Source organism: Pavona decussata, unplaced genomic scaffold (genome assembly GCF_977016875.1).
Source record: "Pavona decussata unplaced genomic scaffold, jaPavDecu1.1 SCAFFOLD_48, whole genome shotgun sequence".
In the NCBI taxonomy this organism is placed as follows: domain Eukaryota; kingdom Metazoa; phylum Cnidaria; class Anthozoa; order Scleractinia; family Agariciidae; genus Pavona; species Pavona decussata.
This window is the reverse complement of record NW_028145470.1, coordinates 3,553,034-3,570,307: the sequence shown is the minus strand read 5'-3', so window position 1 is coordinate 3,570,307 and position 17,274 is coordinate 3,553,034. Positions and strand designations below refer to the sequence as shown.

Sequence of the window (17,274 nt, the reverse complement as noted above, 5' to 3'; positions counted from 1 at the left end):
GCTTTCTCCTTAAGAAGCGGACCTGAAATTGGTGTTCCACTGCTGAATAAACCGAGGAATACTGTCTTTTCTAACTCGTGTTCCTCTACATCAGATATCTTTGCAGAACGTAACTTTTTCGTGACCGCAAACGTCCAAATATGGAACCCATAAAATTTTCCCAGAGAAAAAAAGTGACATTTTTTCAAGCACGAGAAGTTCATGTTCGTTTCAGCGAGGGACCACAAAAAAAATCGCGATCTTTAATTCGTCTCGATTGTTCAAGACATGCTCTGCTCTAAATTAAAACTTGAAAGGAAACGTCGCTTGTGTGCAGATTTCATGTCCTGGGAGGAAAATGACACGTTCGCAAATCCTACGCAGGGAAATCTTTGGACATCTTAAAATAATCTTTAATAACTTGTATCGATGTGTCTGTTCGAACAATAACCACGATTTCCAATCTATAATGCCTAACAAGTCAGAGCTCATACATTACTTTTCCCGTTTATCAGATTATCCCTAGCCTCCCACGCAGTCGTTTTTAGTGGGAGGCTAGATTATCCCGTAACTGTTCATGAATATGAAAGTGTTGTTTTGCCGGATGGTGTGTGGTACTAATGTACGGAGTTCCTCTGCAAACTCAGACTGATTTGGTTGAAAAACGAGAAGAAACATTCTATAGCGTTTTCGCTGTTTGACTGACAATAAGATTTAAATTAATTCAAATTAAAAAAAAAAAAAATAGCCAAAGCTGGCATTTCTTAGAAGGTGGTAATTAACCAAAAAAATTAAGAGTATCAAATCCTAGCTATTTTCTTTTTTCTTGTTTTTTTTTTAAAGCCCCATCCGCCATCCGCCGTCCGCATCCGCCCGTCCGTATCCTCGTTTTACAGGGTCGGCATTAGGTAACATAGGGTGAAGCGGTCCCGACTGATCGGAATTTTCCGATCGTCCTTGTGACGTCATCGTCCGACTGCTTTCACGAAATAAACAAATTGCTTTATTATCCTTTGCATTGTGTGATAAATTTGCCGGCGGCCAGCTCTGTTGGGACAACTATTCCTCAGTTTACACACTGAAGGACTGACAAAGCAGATTTTTTCGAGGAGTGGATGAATGTTTACATGCCTTTACCATTTTATCTTTGCCCACCGCTTCACTCGATGTTACTTCTTTGTACTGTTGCAGAGGACACTACATAACATAGGGTGAGGAGGATCCGAGCCCAACTGGATCCAGTCTTCGTTTGGAAAAGTATTCCTCATTAATTATTTGACTCAAAAGCAGTTTCTTTCGATGAATACATGAACATATGCTGTTATATGAATTTTCAACACCTGATGAAACTGTTTACATCTTTCACGAAAGTACTGTTTAATACTTCTTTGTACTGTTTTTGCACTACATAATAGGGTGAGGATGACGTGTAGTGGCATTTGCAGAAATGAATCATAAACAACAAGTGATTTTTCGTTGCAGGTCAAATAAAGCGCGATAATGTCAAACACAACGCGTGCGCTTTTTTTGTGTTCTTTGACCGATATTTGGGAAGAGTAGCAATAACTCCCTTCTTCCGCTGAACTGCCTATATTAGCGGGAACCCGGGAAAATCTGGCGGGAGATTTGAGTTGTAATTTACCTTTGCGTAGCTCGCGTCTTGATAATGGAAGAAAATTATGATGACTTTGCTCCTTGCGAACAAATTCCCAAAAGAACCTGCTACGTTTCTTCTATGTATCAGGTCGCAAAGCTAATAATTTTCAAGTTTTGAAACGAAAAATACTGTAAAGTTTTCCTGTTACAAGGGTACTGGTAACTTTGGAGATCATGGTGAGTTAATATTTATTAATTTTTGGTTAACTTTTGCCCCCATAATACAGTTCTGCTGAGTCCTGTCAATTGCTGCAAATGTGGGGATCTAACCTTTGGAATAATAATAATTAAAAAAGAAAATCAATGGATTTAGAATCCACAGGATGACACTGAGACACTTCTTACAACAATAACAACACAATCCTTCCTTTGACTTAACATGTTGTGATCCTTTTTTTGAATTATGGAGTTCCTCACATACACAAAACTTCAATTAGAAGAAAACGTGTTAGTGAAAATTAGGAACTTCACTCTGGACAGTGCTCTTTTGTTATTTAGAATGTTTGGTGACTTTACAAATTCAACCCCAGGAGAATGCCCCTTACAAGAAATCTACCCCAGCCCCCTCGCCCCCTTCCCATTGCCATGCCCTGGAGAGGCTGATGAAAGGATCAAATGGTTGAAAAAAAAGGGGAAAACTTCTGATTAGGTTTACTCAAATTGTTAATGTGGTTGGATTATTTCAGAAGTCTGGATACAACAATTGCATAGTTGTAAATGCAAATGTCACCATAGATGCTATTTGTTGCTGGGTACACACCAGAGACATAATTCCTATAAAATTGCAGTTTGTAGTCTTTCATGATCACATGCATGCCCTTTCTAGTCTTGGTATCATGTCCGAAATTCAAACAATTTTTTTTAAAATAAAAACAGGCACCAATATAGAGACATCAATGCTTGCAATGTGGTCGATTGATTTTCAAACTATAACACTGTGCCTAGATTACAGGAAAGGAAATCACAGACTTTATTTTATTTCCCATGATTAAAGATAGCAAAATATTGTCCAATATAGTTACTTTTAACATTACAACAGGGAGGAGGACTAAAGCATTTACCTTTCGGGCTTTTACAAAGAAGCTAGTCCTCCCATTAAAAAAATATAAATAAATATATTTTTATACACTTCAACATAGGTTGTTGAAAATTCATGTATTCATCGAAAGAACTGCTTTTGAGTCAAATAATTAATGAGGAATACTTTTCCAAACGAAGACTGGATCCAGTTGGGCTCGGATCCTCCTCACCCTATGTTATGTAGTGTCCTCTGCAACAGTACAAAGAAGTAACATCGAGTGAAGCGGTGGGCAAAGATAAAATGGTAAAGGCATGTAAACATTCATCCACTCCTCGAAAAAATCTGCTTTGTCAGTCCTTCAGTGTGTAAACTGAGGAATAGTTGTCCCAACAGAGCTGGCCGCCGGCAAATTTATCACACAATGCAAAGGATAATAAAGCAATTTGTTTATTTCGTGAAAGCAGTCGGACGATGACGTCACAAGGACGATCGGAAAATTCCGATCAATCGGGACCGCTTCACCCTATGTTATCTAATGCCGACCGTTTTACAGAGCCCGCTGCATTCGCCTGAACGTATTTTCCCGCCTCGACGAAGCACGATGGCGCCATGAACCAAACTTTAAGCTCATACAAAGCCCCGGAGAAAGCCTTTTCGTATACTAGCTCCAGCTTTTCACTGAGGAATGACTTAGAAGCGAACTAAATCTGAAATCTTAATTTCAGAGGAGCATTTCCATACCTTTTCGTCGGCCATCGTGAGATCTCACATGCTTTTGAATGCAAATCTGCGGTTAGCGGCTTTCCACAAACTTTCCCGTGTGGGGATACCCTGAGTTAATTTTTAGCGCATGAAATGGAAACACTCAGCGACAGCGAATGAAATTTAGCGAGAGCGAATGAACATCAGCGATAGCGAATAAGTATTAGCGACTGCGGATGTAATTTAGCGACAGCGAATGAAATTTAGCGATAGCAAATGAAATTTAGCGACAGCGAAGGTACATTTTAGCGATAGCGAATAAGTATTAGCGACAGCGAATGAACAATTTAGCGACAGCGAATGTAATTTAGCGATAACGAATGTAATTTAGCGACAGCGAATACAACTTAGCGAATATTGAAACGTTTGGACGACCATAAAGCACTTCAATGTTTACATTAACTTTTTTCACCAGAATTATATAGTGCTATACAGAAAAACCATTTTATTTCTGATCTTTTACGCACCTAGAATTTCAAAGTGTTAATTAAATTAATTTATGTACATAAAGTTTTTCAAATTCTCATTTGCCCGCGCGAAAAACTGAATAAATGAACGCTCATAGACATTTATCACTGTTGTGTTTCATTCACCGATTGGGGAGTCGTAAAATAAAATTAAACCTCTTTTTTCAACTCCATTGACAGGAAAGTACTGCTCATTAGTTTTCATATGAATCCAGTTCTCAAAAGCCAGGATCATCTTGTAAAGAATACCGAACGAAATGAGCTGAGCTTTTGCTCCATCGTAAATTGAACGGTTCCTCTTTAATTAGACTTAAAGTCATCACTGGCGTGGCTTCGTAAAGATAAACGTTTAACCAAGTAGCCTAATACATTTGATATGCAGAAGTTACAAGAAAATCTGTGTGGGATAATTACCTTGCCGTTGTCTGTCGACTTGAAACATTTCCAGTGTAACGATTTCTCAACGTTTTCGAGTGTCCTGCACGTGTTTACAAAGAGCCTCAGGGCCTCTGTGCATGTCAGCTCTGCCCCCGTAGAAAGTCGTGTAAATCGTTGGGATGATACTCAAAGACAACAGCGTTGGATTTAAAGATTACTTTAAGCAAGAACTTTGCGAAAGTCTTAACGTCTTCACGCTCTCAAGTCCGCCATGAGGCAGTTGAGAAGAAATGATGAATAATTCAATAAATTAATGTGAAAGCTTATCAGCAATTCAAATGAATTTTGAGCTGCAAGCACGTTTCAACTTTGCTGTTGAAAGGCCATACATACAGTTAGTTTGTCATATTTTATTAACCCACAAAAAAGCTCGAAAAGGGGCGATAAGTTCGTTAACACCGTGTCTCAAAATACATGACTTCGACTTTATTTATTTTAAATCATAAGATGCAATGGACTCACCCACGGGCAGAATTGTAAGAAATGAAAAAAATTAAGAAATGTAAGGAAAATAGACATGAAGAAATATTAACAAGGAGATATATTAAAATGTTAAGAAAGCTAATAAGAGATATATTCTGTTATACGAGAGAGGGAGGTTTGAATCTTTTCACAATTTTTAATCTTGTTGGAGGGCGGCTATGCCTCTCCCCTCTCCCCAGTGCCCCCTTTTTTTCCTCACATTTTCTCGCTCACCCTCCCCACCCCAATTACCTGTTGCTTAAGTGGCATTTCTTTTAAACTGATAGCTGAGTGACGTTTTGAAAACTGTTAGTTGAGATGGCTAAACTTTGCATGAGTATAGCCAGTAACGGTGTAGTCGATGCCTGGAGAATACAATCCTAATGAAGATGGCTCAGAGCTTCTCACAAGTTGTTTCTAAAAGTCGTGAGGTTGTCGAAATATGATAAGCGGTGTTCGTAGTGTTTCGGAAGTGATTGGAATCACTTGAAAGTTCTTCGGAAATCTTCGGATGCTACTCGGCATTATTCGGCTAATGAGTAGGACACCGTTGACGGATACGGGCAAAACCGCAAAAACACATGAGAAGTAAAAGTTAACTGAGATTGACAATGGCTTAAAAATTAACTGACAGCTGAGAATCTAGCTTCCCCTTGCAGACTTTTTTAAAGACGGAGGAAAGGGCTTCAAACAGACCACTACCTATTTGGTAGTTCAGTAGTTCTATTTGGTAGTTCGACATTCCCGAACCGACGACTGAGATCGGGGTACGACATTAAGTAGGCCCTACACGGGTAATGTAGTTTTGACTGTTCCGTTAGCAAAATAATCTTAAAATGGAAAGGATAAATTAAATTCAGAGTAAGAAAGTCTTTTCTGCGATTCAAATGATGAATATCCTCTGATTGTAAAAGGACCATCAGCATCGGAGTTTAGGAATTTTTTTAAGAGGCGCGGGGGAGGCTGAAGTTTTATTTTCCCGAACGAGACTTGTTGGCCGTTGGTGAACAGAGGCGGTGGTTTCGCCGGGGCTGCGTGACTCCTATTTATATGAAATTGCCAGATAGAGCTTTTCTTGAACGAGTTCATCTTGGCCCAGCTAGTACCTGTTCCTGTTCCTATATTTAAGTTACCATGTATTGCAATGGCTGTTGTACATATAATATGAGATTTATAAGGGCCTGCACGACTCTTAACCAATTGCTGACTCGCGGCCATTACTAGCTTGACACAACACTGTCATTCATCATGTGTATTGTAACAGTGTTCAGTTTTAGAGGCTGGTCAAATTCCTTGGCTGTTGAACCGATGGCGACGTCATCACCGATTACGCACAGCGCCTTTGTATAAAAAAATGAATAAAATTTGAGCGTTCAAACGTACAAACTGCTTTCTCCACAGCTCCTTCGCATTTGCACAAGCGCAAAGCGGGATCATGGGAAGGTCTCCTTCCCACCTTCCTTTGCAAGCTAATTTGCAAAACCCCTGAATGTGCCGAGGGCAGGAAAAATACGTATGCCAAGTCGCCATTGTATGGTATTGGATTGTTACTGTTTGACTTAATTGTGCAGGAAGGACAAGTTCTTTCACCATTTCAATTTTCCGCATTTATAGCGTTACACGGACACGAATCATAGCTGAAACGTACTTAATTTTAACAGACAAATGATATCTACTCTGCTCTGTGTAGCCTCCCACGCAGTCGTTTTTAGGGGACTCGTATTACCTTCTCATAGGGAGGAGGTAATACGAGTCCTCTAAAAACGACTGCGTGGGAGGCTATGCTCTGTGCTGCTACAAGTTACAACGATAATTCCCAATTTTCCCGTGACTCCAATTCGATCCAAATTTTACTTCGGCCGAAGAACCTTCTCCAAAACACAATTCTTGAGAACAAACTGAATCCGATTGTATTTTTATACCAGTGAACGCAAATGAAAGCGAGCATATGTCTAGATTATTTAATACTTCCTGTATTTGTGGGGTAAGCGCAAAACGACGCTACATGATATTATTTCTGCACCATATTGTATTTTCCTAAAAATAGCATGCTTCCTCGAGATGACCTTGAACGAAGACTGCTAACACTTTTAAAAAGGCACTTAAATAAAACCCTTAAAATTGCCAAACTGACAAAAAAACATAATTCGCTGCGTCATAGGCTCGAGAGTTTGGCATGTTCTCTTTTCCTTATATAGTAAAATGACATACAGGTAAAAAAGTAATGTTGTTTGCATGTTTCGATAATCAGTATCGGCTAAACACTCTCCATGACTCCAGGGCCGCGTGATACGATCAACGACAATGGTGACGAAAAACGAAAACGTCACTTAATGGAAATATCACTTCATTTCATTTGTGCTACTTCGCGATTATTTTTACTCATTCATCTTGTATAAAAACGGCGAACTCTCCAGGAACCAAATTGGTAGGAGTGGCGTTCGATCTAAGAAAGAGAATATAAAATTAACCGTCGTGTGCTCAAGTTCTCCTCAATGCCATAAATTTAGTAATTTCACGTTGTTACCAAAATCTAACACGCACGTGCAGTGCGATTGTTTTTCTCCATTAAACCTACCCAGTTTGCGGCGTATTGCAGGGCCTTCGCTTCTGAAAACCACTCTCTGCGACGCGGGCTCCCTGTTGAAATATCTTTATTATTTTCAAGCAGAGGTCGCTTCGGTCAAATCAAGGAAGATTGAAGGGATCTTTTCTTGCAGTCTGGCGTTAAAATAATTCAGTCAACTAAACGAATACTGCGAAGAAAATTCCGCAATCTGGCCCCAGTTATTCAAAGAGCGGATAACTCTATCCGGTGGATAAGACGCTATCCAGTGCATGGATAAAATGTATTGGTTGGGGTACATTTTATCCGCTGGATAGCGATTCATCCACTGGATAGAGTTATCCGCTCTTTGGAAAAACGGGGTCTAAAATGTAAGCTTATAATATAAGATTTAGAGATCCGGAGATCTAGAGTTCCAAGACTTAGTTGAATTAATTCTACGTAAGTCCCTTCGATTCTCCTCCGAGAAAAGCATGCCTCGACCCTCAAAAAAGATCTAAACATTTCCGACCAGGCATGCATTTTTTTATGATCTGTCCGTTCTATTTTGAGCTTTTACAAGACGGTTTTTCGTCGAGCCGGACAATCGACATGATCTTCTGGAAAACTGCGATCGAGTGCACAAGGGTTGAAGGTCTCTTTGCGACCGCTACCTTTGGTGACCGGCTCTTTTTACAACCGACACTGATGTATGAAACTGTTTTAACTTTTACCCAAACTCCTCTGATTAAAAGCTCCCGTAAGCGACCGCGACCACTTTGGGGAATTATCAAGTGTTTTTTTGCTTTGTTTGTAAGCTGTTTTAAGAGAGCACTCAAAGAGTTTGATGTACTGCACGTAAAATTCAACACTTAATTCATGAAAGTTGACACTTCTCGATCTCAAACAACCATCTTATTTCATCAAGTTCTAGAGTCAAAATGTTGTTATGTGAAACTTAGAGGTTTAATTTGTACTTTATATACAGTGAACTGATATACCGCAGTCAGGCACATTATTACTCTAGTAACGCATCAGCACATTTTTGATAGAGACATCTCTCCCGTAAGCGACCAGCCTCAATTGTTTCAGTGATTGGTAGCTTACCAGAGCTCTAGTTACGACCACTTTTTCAAAAGCATGAGGTGGTTGCTTACGAGAGCTTCGACTGTATATTATATTATTACAGTAATGCAATATTACTTACACAATAAAGTTCAAAACAGCACCACAGGAAAGTACTACTCAGTAGCTTTCAGTAGCTTTTCAGTAGCTTTCACACTTTAGGATTTCATCCACAGAATCAAAAGTAAAAACTGCTTTGTACAGCATAATAAACAGCACCACAGGAAAGTACTGCTCAGTAGCTTTCATTTGAATGGTCACACTTTAGGATTTCATCCGCAAACCTAACAGCTGAAAAAAAATTACGCGAACTTGGGTTTTTGCTATAACTGAAAACAGGCTACGATATCGTGACCCAAGTACACAACTTAATGTAGCTTAAAATTCAGAACCATCTGACAATTTTGAATACAAAATGAAGAAAGCAAGGCCGAGAATTAATATCATTGTAGAAACCAAGTATTGGTTTATTACAGGATAGTTGAAACTTGCAATATTTCGGCTCTATTGCAATCATAGTCATGTGAAAATATTTTACAAGATATTTAAAAATATCATAGGCGTGTTAATATTATAAAAGAAATATTAAAGCAAGAACATGACGTTGCTAATATTACGTAATATAACTAGAACACTTACTAATCAGTCCTTCTTTAATGGTAGGTTTGAAATTCTTGATGTAGAAAGCTTCAAGAAACGCTAAATGTGACCAATTGTAATTGGAAGCATAACATACCGTTAGTCCTTTGGCCTTGGTATACAGGCCCAAATTGAATGGGGCAATCCCCTTTTGAACGGTGAAGGTCTTGTTTCCTTGACAACTGAAATAGGTAATATCTGCTCTTCCTTGAAGGCAAATGAACTACCACGGATACTGGAAATCTTTGGACCATAATATATTAATACTATTGACGAGTTTTCCGAAGTTTACTTTGGTTACTTGTTTACACCTTAACTGTATCATTGAAAGGCAGTTTATCAAACAAAAACAACAACAACAAAGCACAGGAAGACAGAACGAAAAGGAAAGTATAATTAAGTATATTGCATGTTAACAACAGATATAATTATCCCGTCCAGGATAATTACAACAGCTGAAACCTGCCCAAGCTGGTGCACTTGAAAACTATGACATTTGAAGACGGTTTGGCGAGAAACAAAAGGCACAATATTAAGGTTACTATTCTTAAATTTGGTAGTTGGTATATAGGCATTTGATTGTCTTATATCAGTGGGAAACTGAGGAGGGCGACATCAGGAAAAAGAACAGAATCTTGCTTATACTCCTGGAAGGCTCTGAAACCAGCAAAACTACACCAGGTAGTGTGGACCAAAGAAAGGCCTAACAGTTTAACGTAGACTTATATACGGTGAGCTTCATCGGTCATGTTTATCAAGGAGTGCACAACACAGCGGAAAGACAAGAAGCTATTTTTGGCAAATTACTTCACAGCAAATCAGGCGAACACTGTACAAGGAACTAGTGGTTTTGACCTTGAGCCGGACGGACGTTGTCATTTAAATCTGTATGCATAGGTAAATGCATCAAACGTAGGTCAACTGTGACTGGATCACCGCGATGAAAATGAAAGCCTGTACGGTTTTGTTGGCGACTGTGGTCGTCTTTGCGGTCGAGGTATTCGGAGAGAGCGGCGATGGATCAGCTGATGGTAATGAAGAGTTTACTTGTACGTTGAAATTGCAGCCGGAGTCAGTGTTCAAGACTGGAGAGTGCCCAGTTTCTACGCTGCCTACTAAACGCGTAAAATATTTACTAAAAAGCGAGAAGATTCGCGACAAATGTGATATAGATATCTCTGAAATTTTGAAGAAGCTGGAAACCAACCACAATGTCTTGATAGTTCATTTGCTTTGTTCGATTCCTCTGCATCTTGTCTTCAGCAATACGCAAAACGCCAGAAAGAAAAACACCATATTGTACTTACAGTTCCAGGGACAATGCAATGTATCAGCCGAGGATATTTCTCGATGGGGAAGCGCTACGGATTTCCGGGTTTTGCATATGTTGGGAAACACTACTTGGCTTGAAGAGATGAACGACATTTCGTATAACGGATTGAAAAACATAAATACGCTCGTGTTTCATAAACCTAAACCGCTTACATTTCCAAACATGTTTACGAAATATGTATGGCCAAAAATGGCGGAGGTAACCTTCTCTGACTTACAGCTCACCTCGATTCCTTCAGAGCTCAATGCAGCGATGCCGTTACTTCAATCGCTTGACGTTTCGCACAACAAATTCACCAAACCGCCAAATTTTCCATGGAGTAACTCAACGCTTCATCTTCCGAGGGGCTTGAAAAGAACACTTACTGGGAATCACCATTACCAATACGGTAGTATAGTGCATCCGAAGATTTACCGACGCTGTTTCAATCTGTCGTTCAACAATATCGAAGATTTATCGACCTACGAGTTTCGCGGACTTTTGAACAAACTGACTCTAGAAGGAAACGGTTTAAAGGGAATTGGGAAACATTGTTTTCGCGGATTGAGGGAAATTCACGAGATTGACCTTAGCAAGAATAAAATAAACAATTTACCTTCGGAGCTGTTTTGGGGGCTTGATGATATTCTTCACCTGAAGCTTGGCCACAACAATCTTTCAGTAATTCCAGAGGAGCTCTTCGAAAGTCAGACTAAGATCAAAAGGATCGACTTGGATCACAACAAACTAAGCAAAATCCCCAAAGATTTATTCAGCAATCTTAAAAGCGTGGAGGTTCTGCATTTAGAACACAACCAAATAACTAAAATTGACGACGAAGCTTTCCCCACTGAGTTGGCATGTTCACTGCAAGAAATTTATCTCCAAAATAACAAAATAAAACGCATACCCAAGTCATTGTTTCAGCAACAGCAAACAAATTACATTGATTTATCATCTAATCTTCTAACTTTTGAAGACCTTGTCGATACGTTAGAAGAATTAGAACCGAAAAAATCAAATTCTCACGAACGCAAAATACGTTCTTCTTATGCTCAGATGCAAGAGAGGCAGATAAATTTCGCGCATAACAATTTCACCACGATAAGCATTAATGGATTTCACAAAGAGAAACTGGCATTATTTGAGGATTTTTTAAGTGTTTACAGAATCGACATGACAGGAAATCCTCTTTTGTGCGATGGAAAAATATTGGATCTGGTCCGCTGGATTCGACATTGGATGCAAAAAGATCCGCGTGTAAAACCTCAGCAGTTTTCAACCTGGAAATGTGCTGCTCCTGTTGAATTGAAAGACAAGCCTATCCTTTCAGTCGATGAAAATCAATTTAAATGGCTGAGAAATCTAGCATACTGCCCTAAAGAATGTTTGTGTTCTGTCCGCGCTTCAGACGGAACAGTGATCGTTCGTTGCAATGGAAGGAATCTCAGTGCTATGCCCCACAAAGTTCCGCGCGGTCAAACAGAACTGTACTTCCAGAACAACAACATCCGGGAGATTCCACCCTATCCTTATTTGGAAAATGTCACAGCTCTGTATTTAACTCATAACAAGATTGAAAGGTTGAATGCGTCAACTGTCGGAAGGTTACAGCGAATAAATGTTCTGTTCATCGATTCAAACAAACTGACCGCCTTACCGACGAAGATGGAGAATCTTACCTTTACAACTCTTGCACTGCATCACAATTTCTTTAAATGTGACTGCACGACAAAATGGATGAAAAACTGGTTACGGAGGCGAAAAACTGACATTAAAGACATTGGCAATGTGCTTTGTAACTCTGAGAATGTTCAGGGTAAAGCAATATATACTTTGCCAGATAAAGAGTTTGTTTGTAAAGAGGATAAGAACGACGGCCCTAGCCCGCAATCCAAAATGGAAGAGAAGACCTTCAAAATAATCGCATTCACCCTTGGCGGTTTTCTGATTCTGATTTCGGTCGGTTTCGTCTTGGGGTATAAATATCGTGGTGAAGTTAAAGTCTTTGTCTTCACTCGGTTCAATTGGCACCCGTTTGATCGTAGAGATGACTCAGATCCCAGCAAGATCTACGACGCGTTTGTCTCATACAGCGGCAACGACTATAAGTGGGTCATGGACACGCTGCGAGTGAGATTAGAAAATCACGACCCACCTTTCAAACTGTGCATTGACCAGCGCGATTTCGAAATAGGCGCACCTATACTGGAGAACATTTTGAACAGCATTAACCAAAGCAAGCGCGTGATCGTGGTCCTTTCTCGCAACTTCGCCAAAAGCAAGTTGTGTTTGCTGGAGTTTCGCGCCGCTCACCAAAAAGTTCTAGAGGATCGCATGAATTATCTGATAATTATTCTGTTTGATGACGTCGACATGGCCGAGCTGCATGACGAAATAAAACTGTACATGCGCACTAATACGTATCTAAGCGTGAGCAACAGGTGGTTCTGGGAAAAGCTGGTTTACACGCTGCCGCAGAATAGAGAAAGAATTCCTGACCACCAAAGCCATTGTACAAACTTTGGTTTGGGACATTCTACAGAGATGGTGTTCAGGAATGAAGCATTCGAGGCGACAGGAACCACTGGCGAGCCACTATCACTTTAATTAAGCTCTTTTATTTGTCGTCCTTTTGCAACCAAATTTGATACAAACGACGACTGCTGTATGACTTCTGAATACAATTTCCTGTCAGAATCCTGAGTTAGAAAAAATTGCGAGTCAAAATTTAAGCTCCGTTTTCACGTTTTTTTCTGTTTTTAAATTTTTTCTTCCTATCTGCGGCTAGTTGTCATGGCCGGGACGTGTTAGATCTTCTCGCCATCAAGTGCTAAATCTTGTCTCTCTCTCCCTCCCAAGGAAGTTTTTTTTTTTTTTGAAGGGGGGGGGCGGGGGGGGGGGGGGCAGCTACCTCTCCCTGCTTAGACAGAAAATTACAACCTATCACTGACTTGCCGCGAGAGGTTCGCGCAAGAAATTGATAAAATAATTTGTAAAAAGTTAGAATTTCACTTAATTGTTTTATTAAACCATGATACTTCAATTTATGCTTGTGTATCGGAATGACTAGCCTAAGTAACAAGACAAGCACGACTGACAGCCTAATCATTTAAAATAGTAAGTGACTTTGCTCTGCACTGGCACTTTCAGTTTGTAGTTCAGCCAGAGGACTGGATATTAGACAATTTATACAGAGCGCAGATAACAAGCATCGTAAAGTGAGGTTAACTTTGTATGAGAGCGTGTCGCTCAGGTTACAGAAAAGTGTGCGTTGTTTGTATTAAGCGCGCTCATGTAAGAGAAAGTATACGAGCTTTTCGTCGGGACAAAACACAACTGTCCGTACAGCGGGGTTCATTGTATATTACTGGCAGTACAAACTGTTTCATCAACCAATAAAGGAGGGGCATAGGTCCTGGTTACTTATTTTTTTCCTGGGAATTCCTGTAGAGTTTGTTTTCATTTCACTTCTTCCCTTGCGCATTATGGACGTTACTATGACCTGGCCAACCAATAACAAGACCTCTGAATGTATAACCCGAATCAACAACAGCTTACATGAGGATGCCATGATAGGCTTTTTGGTGAACATACCAGGCATGGCTCTTTTAACGGGGGTGGAAGAATGGGAATACGAATGCCATCATTAGCATGGAACCGGCAAATATCGGTATTCTCCAGGATGTACTCAAAGAACGAATGTTTTCTGAGGAAATCGAGATTTGACGGGCGACTTTCGATTTGTTTTCCTGCAATTTTTATTTCCGTTTTTCTGAAAAATCCTATTCTTTCCCTTTTTATCATTTCTTAGTACAGACGAATGTAGAATTCTAAGAAATCGGAAAATCAATATTTGACTGATTTCAATTTTCAACTTTCAAATATAAAACGGAAATTAAAATTTCAACCGGTTTTCATATTTCACTCTTCCATGAAAAAATCGTCCGCTGTCAAATGTCCTTACGGATTATTTGTTTTCTAAAAAACCGCGCACAACAACTTCCAACAACTTGACGGCCTTAATGATGTACCCGATTTACACCCTTTCTGCACACCACAAAAACATCAACAGCAAAATATGATAACACTGCAGGATTTATTGATTAAAAAAAGGTTTTTTACAAGGACTTTTGGGACAAATAATGTCACGTGAACTGCTGGAGTGCTGTTTTTACTCTGAAGAGAAAAAAAGAGAAGATAAAAGTGTAAATGAATTTCGTGAAAACAAAAAGATCCTTTTCTTTCCGTTTTTTCATTTCCAAGTACAAACGAATGTAAAATTCTAAGAAAGCGAAAATCACTGTTTGAGCGATTTCAATTTTCAAAAAGAAAACGAAAAAGGTAAAAGTGTAAATGAAATTTAGTGAAAGCAAAAAATTCTTTTCTTTCCCTTTTTTCATTTCCTAGCACAAACGAATGTAAAATTCTAAGGAAGCGAAAATCAACATTTGAGTGATTTCAATTTTCAACTTTCAAATATAAAACTAAACAGATGAAAAATTAAGTGAAAAAAAAAACATTTCGAGGAAATGACTCAAAGACAGCGAAGAGGCAAGAGGCCGGAGTTTCACAGCTAGGGTGTGAATGCCATAAAAATAAATAAATAAATAAATAAATAAATAAATAAATAAATAAATAAATAAGTAAATAAATCCTTGGTGTTTTGTCACGTCTCTTAGTCACCCCCACCTCCACCCTTCTCCCGATTAGTAAACTCACTCGATACTATATTTTTTCGGGTTTGCCTAGAATCTACCGCCGTATGTAATAACTATTTATGAAATAAAAGGAAAGTGCAACTTTAAGGCGAAAAACAACACTATCAACTTTCGGGCGATCTCAAAAAGTTTGAATTCTCGTCAATTCTCACACTCTCCCTCTCTTTCTCTCTCGTTTGGCGCCTAACTCTCGCGCATTCCTACTAACACTCTCACACACTCAAGAAGTTTGCTCCCTCGTCAATTCTCCTTTGACCTGGGTTTGCGTGAGCAAAAACGACTTGATATCAAAAGCTTTCTTTCTCGCTGTATTCTCAAAAATAGACAGAACGTTTGAAGTGTTTCTTAGCATCTGTGATATCTATGAGTGTTTTTAAAAAACCTGGAAAAGTCAAGGTACCTTTCAAACAGATTTACATCTGACGTTGTTAGCAGGGACTGTAGAAGCTTCTGTACTCCAAGATCACGGAGTTTCTGCTGCCTCTCCACCGCGCCTTCTTCTGTACTCCACACAAGGTTAGACACGCAGTATGTGGCGGCCATTTGTAGCTTGACACTGTCATTCATCATGTATTGCATCAATCTTTTTAACAAGCTTTCATCTCTCATCACAAATTCCTTGGCTGTTGAGCCGTTGGCGATGTTAGCGATTACGCACAGCGCCTGCGTCAAAACGAATAAGGTTTAACTGGCCAATCACACAAGCCTTTGAGCAAAATTCCTGAACCTGATTCCAGGCGCGGGAAAATTTTTACCCGCTGCCAAACGCCGGAAAATTTAAAAAGCGCGGGAAAATTTTCACCCGCTGCCAAACGCCGGAAAATTTTAAAAGCGCGGGAAAATTTTCACCCGCTGCCAAACGCGGTAAAGAACATCACCTGGTGCCAAGCGGGGTAAGTATGTACCGAGTGTCAAGCGGAAAACAGCGCGTATGCCAAGTCACGACTGTATGGTTTTAGATTGCACTGGTTGACTAGTGCACCACACACAATATTATGTTTCAATATTTACAGAGCTCAGCTGACAAAAATCAAAGTAAACGCGTACCTAATTTTGGAAAACATGAAATTTGAGATTGGTTCACCGAGTTCTTAGATTGGCGGTATAGATATTGGTCACCGGCGCTAAGTCCAAATTTTCACCACCAAATTTTTACTTCAGGCTAAGAAATTTCTCAGAATCAAACTTTTAGAGCACAACTTTGCCATCCAATTGTTTTCTTCTCCCAGTGAGCCGATATCTAGTTTATCTAATAGCATGAGACTAATAGGTTCACTTTGAGTGGTAGCTAACAATTTTACCACTTCCTGTTTTTGTTCTCAGAAAACGCAAAATATTCTTTCCTCTCTATGATATTGTACGCCCACAAAAATTGCATGCTTCCTGTGGCAAAGCCGTTCACATTTCTCCAAGAACCCTTTGCCGTAAACGCGATTCAAATCTCTCCAATATTTTTTCTGTACCATATTGTATGTCCATAAATATAGCATGTTTCCTCGGGATGCCCTTACATCAAAGACACTAACACTTCTGTAAAGACACTTAAACAAAACTAAAAAAAATGGCCAAACTAATGCCCCGTTCACACCCAGGCTTAAACACAGTTTAAAATTGTTTCCTTCATAGAAAGCCGTTTTCGGATCTTTGTCGACTACACATTTAGCACAAATGAAAACATAAGGTAAAGTTTACTTGAATCCTATGTCAAAGCCAATGGTTCAGCTTTCTGTTACTAACATTCATTCTGTTAAACCTGGTTTAATTAAACATGTTTTGTTGGTGTGAATGGGGCTTAAGTAAACAAAATAATCCACTGCGTCACAACCTCAGAACTTTCGTGAGTTATCTTTTACTTACAAGGTAAAATGACGTACACATAGAAACGTAATCTCGTCTAACCTGCTCTTTGACGTCTTCAGTGCGTGCTTCGCTAGCCAGTATCGGTTTAACACTTTCCATAACACGAGAGCCATGCAGCAGCATGATACGGTCAATATCCTGCGTTACAATGAAACAAAAATTAACAAATGACTTATCCGTCGAGTGTCGGTCGCGTCGAAAACTATTTCAGTTAGAAATAAGAGTCCAATCTGCTTAGTAAAGCGTACCACATGATGTTTGTGTGGATATTGGGCTAGTTTACTAAG

General features: G+C 39.5%; 2 protein-coding genes across 2 annotated transcripts in view; one reads left to right on the top strand and one right to left on the bottom strand.

Moving 5' to 3' along the window:
- The first annotated feature begins 7,646 nt into the window (after window positions 1–7,646).
- Window positions 7,647–13,258, top strand: LOC146481829 (uncharacterized). Its single transcript, XM_085107786.1, has one exon. The coding sequence runs from the start codon at window positions 10,035–10,037 to the stop codon at window positions 13,014–13,016; it is 2,982 nt and encodes a 993-aa protein (XP_084963912.1). The 5' UTR covers window positions 7,647–10,034; the 3' UTR covers window positions 13,017–13,258.
- A 1,228-nt stretch (window positions 13,259–14,486) lies between these two features.
- The window catches only part of LOC146481824 (armadillo repeat-containing protein 8-like), a 51,103-nt gene continuing 48,315 nt past the window's right edge, over window positions 14,487–17,274 (bottom strand). Inside the window, exons 17-19 of the mRNA XM_085107881.1 lie at window positions 17,027–17,125; window positions 15,528–15,790; window positions 14,487–14,585 (exon numbers count right to left, since the gene is read on the bottom strand). Coding sequence (XP_084964007.1) covers window positions 14,555–14,585; window positions 15,528–15,790; window positions 17,027–17,125 — 393 coding nt within the window. The 3' untranslated portion in view covers window positions 14,487–14,554. The remainder of the gene's footprint in view (window positions 14,586–15,527; window positions 15,791–17,026; window positions 17,126–17,274) is intronic.